The sequence below is a fragment of the Myripristis murdjan genome, chromosome 24, assembly GCF_902150065.1.
Source record: "Myripristis murdjan chromosome 24, fMyrMur1.1, whole genome shotgun sequence".
In the NCBI taxonomy this organism is placed as follows: domain Eukaryota; kingdom Metazoa; phylum Chordata; class Actinopteri; order Holocentriformes; family Holocentridae; genus Myripristis; species Myripristis murdjan.
The window spans coordinates 30010975-30014486 of record NC_044003.1 but is presented as its reverse complement, the minus strand read 5'-3'; the positions used below and the strand labels follow the sequence as shown (position 1 = coordinate 30014486).

The 3512-nt window shown below is 43.9% G+C and overlaps 1 protein-coding gene across 2 annotated transcripts in view; it reads left to right on the top strand.

The window, feature by feature from the left end:
- Positions 1-2364, top strand: part of LOC115356187 (prospero homeobox protein 1) — a 43101-nt gene extending 40737 nt beyond the window's left edge. For both annotated transcript variants that reach the window (XM_030047251.1, XM_030047250.1), the window contains exon 5: positions 2055-2364. In XM_030047251.1, the coding sequence (XP_029903111.1) occupies positions 2055-2240 (186 nt within the window). In that variant the 3' untranslated portion in view covers positions 2241-2364. The remainder of the gene's footprint in view (positions 1-2054) is intronic.
- Positions 2365-3512: the final 1148 nt, after the last annotated feature.

The window sequence follows — 3512 nt, the reverse complement described above, 5'->3', positions numbered from 1 at the left end:
CAGGCTTGTGTGTGTGTGTGAGAGAGAGAGGATGTGTGTGTGTGTGTGTGTGTGTGTGTTCCACTGGCCGCTAACCTTGCTGTGTCCTGACACTCCTGATGAGTATCTGCAGGACACTGGAGGAGAGGAGCGGAGTGCGCACTGTCAGGCGTTTGGGCAAGCTGCTGCTGCTGTATATGTGCGTGTGTGTGTGTGCGAGTGTGTGTGTGTGTGCGAGTGTGTGAGTCCAGGGAGGCGGGCAGGGCGACAGTCAGCATTATCCAAGCAGGTGACCCCTGAAGGCTGCGTCGCCCCGGAGCTTTGAGTGGAGGAGAGCGGGAGAGAGACTCAGCCAAATACACCCGGGCAGCCAATGTGTGTGTGTGTGTGTGTGTGTGTGTGTGTGTGTGTGTGCAGCAAGCATTTGTGTCGAGCTCTGTCACAGTACAGGATGTGTCATCTCCTTGGCTCAAGGAGGTGTGTGTGCCGGTGTGTGCGCTCACGCATGCGTGTGTGTGTGTGTGTGTGTGTGTGTGTGTGACAGAGTGTTGGCTCGGGGGAAGGTGTCACAGATCTTTGCCAGACTAATCATCTCCATGGTGTCGGTGAGCGCTGCTGTCAGGGACACTAAAGAGGCGGCGTGTCGCCCCGTTCCCAAAGCATTTAGTACTTCCTCTTTTCGCCAGCGCCGCTCCGCCGCTCCGCCGCTCGGCCCGCCGCTCCCGTCCCGCTCGCAGATTTACAGCGGACTCATAAAGACGTCACTGGGTGTGAGACACCTGAGCTCTCACAAGAAGGGATTTCTTTTTGGGTTTTTATTTTGTTTTGTTTTTCTCAGGCTGCTGCTTGCCTTTACTTTTAAGGACACACAGGGTTTGTGCTTTAAGATACATGGTTTAAGCCTCTGGAGCCCATGGAGGGATGGGGGGCGGGGTGGGGGGGGCTCTGGTTTTTATTTCACCCTCTGAATAACATTCCCTGTTTTGTCAAATATTTAAAAAAAAAAAAAATCACTGCTTCAGCTAAGAAAGACGCATTTTTTTATTTCTTGCAAATAAATGAAAAAAAAAAAAACCCTATAAAATGAAAGTAATATTTTCTTTTCTATTTTCTTCATATTTTCTTTTATGTTTTCCTTTTTCATATTTTTGTCCCGTGTTTTTTTTTTTTTTTTTTTTTTTACAATGAACCTTTTAACAAAAAAACCTTTTAACAAAAAAAAGAAAAAGAAAAAGAAAAAGAAAAAGAAAAAAATTGCTGAGGCCAAAGTAGTGATTTTTTTTTTAAACAGTGAACCTTTTAACAAAAAAAAAAAGAAAGAAAAAGAAAAAAATGCTGAGGCCAAAGTAGTGATTTTTTTTTTTTTTTTTTTAACAGTGAACCTTTTAACAAAAAAAAAGAAAAAGAAAAAGAAAAAGAAAAAAAAGCTGAGGCCGAAGTAGTGATTTTTTTTTTTTTTTTTTTTTTTTTTTGGTAAATGTTGCTTGGAGGGTTAAACAAAACACGGGTTTCAGAGAGTTAAAGTCTTCATGAAAGGGGGAAAAAATGACATTTTGTTCGTTAACACGTCTGTATAGACGGAAACTAAATGTCAAAAATGGACTACAATGAGTGAAATGCAGAGTCAATAGAATGAAGGACTTTTTGTGTTTATAGGCGAAGCAGGCCAACGATGAGAACCAAGTAGACTCAACCATCAAATGCCATGCCCGTTCTACAGCTGTTCATCGGTTGAGTCTAAACAGTCCTCATCAAACTACTTTAACGTGCTGGGTCTGTGATGTTGACCTGCTGCTCCGGGAGATTTACAAAAACATTTACAAAAATAAAAGCCCCCATGTCCCGTCTTAACATGACATATTTGAAAGGTCACTTGAGTGTGTTTTCTAAATGAAGAGCCAAAGGACCACGTGCCAAATTAAAAGGGGGGGTCACAGATGAACCTGAAAGAAAAAAAAAAGTGTCTTTACAAATCATGAGGATGGAAAAAGGTGTTGGTTCTTGTGCAGCTGAATAACTCATCCGCCCTTCCTGTGTGTGTGTGTGTGTGTGTGTGTGTGTGTGTGTGTGTGAAGGTCCCTGATCGCTTCCTGGAGGTGGCTCAGATCACGCTGCGGGAGTTCTTCAACGCCATCGTCGCCGGCAAAGACGTGGACCCGTCCTGGAAGAAGGCCATCTACAAGGTCATCTGCAAGCTGGACAGCGAGGTCCCCGAGATCTTCAAGTCCCCCAACTGTCTCCAAGAGCTTCTACACGAGTAACCCCGCCCCCCAACCCCCGACCCCCCCGACCCCCACCCCACCACCTCACTTCCTCCTCTTTGCTTGACGCTTTGTGCTTTTTTTCTCTCATTTCCTAGAATTTCACAACGATATTCTCTCTTTCCCCCCCATTTCCCCTCCTCTTGATTTCCTGTTTTTTTTTTTGTTTTGTTTTGTTTGTTTGTTTGTTTTTTTTAATGTATGAAAGTGATGAAGTAGCATTCCCGATCTGAAGCCCCCCGTGGCCGAGTTCCTACACGACCTAGCTATTGTGTTGTTATTATTACTATGATGATTATCACCACGATTATTCTTTCTTTTGTTTTTTTTGTTTTCTATGATTCTGATCTGAAGAGACTCTGAACCTTATTGGGTGTTTTATTATATATTTTTTTGTTTGTTTGTTTGTTTGTTTGTTTTTTTTTCGGGGGAGGGGAGGGGTGGTGCTGTGTGAGCCCTCATCCATTCACCCCCCCCCCCGTTCAGTCATCAACACTAAGTCCTCACGGTGTGGAAGGATTTGTACACTGCTAAGAGCGTAGGCTGGGCGCCCCTCCTCAATGAACTGTCCCAGCGGGCGCCCCATAGACTGTGCTACTGAAGATGTCCCAGAGAGGACAGCCACACACACACACACACACACACACACACATGCACACACACTGAGGTTTTGGACTGGACTTGTCTCTGGGACTAGGACTGGTTTCCATTAGCTACTGAGCTCTACTCTGTTTTGAAGTGTGTTTTCCCTGCGAGTAGGGCGTCGTGTTTATCGGGTGTACATTATTATTTTGATGATGATTATTATTATTGATATTCCTGTTGTTCATGATTATGACTATTATTATTATTCTTATTCTTATTTGTCATCATTGCTTGCTAAAAGATTGGCACTTCAGGATTTAAGATTTGTTTGTCCCCCTTGACGACGTTACAGAGGAAAAAAAAAATAATAAATTATTATTATTAATATTATTCCGAAAGAGTTTAGATTCTCTAATGCTTCGCCCACCCCATTCCCCATTCTCATAGTCACTCTGTTTTTTTTGTTGGAGTGGATTCTTTTCTTTTCTCTTTGACTTTGACTGTTTTTTTTTTTTTTTTGCGAGTGCTCATAGTTGAGGAGGGGGGGTTGGCAGGCCTCAGTCTGGAGACGGGTGTGCAAACAACAACTGGGAAGTGTTTCAATGTTGGATTTGTAGAGATCAAGGGGGCGTCCGCGCCGGCTCCTCCATCAGCCTGCAGTGACGAGCTCAACCTACACAGGACCAC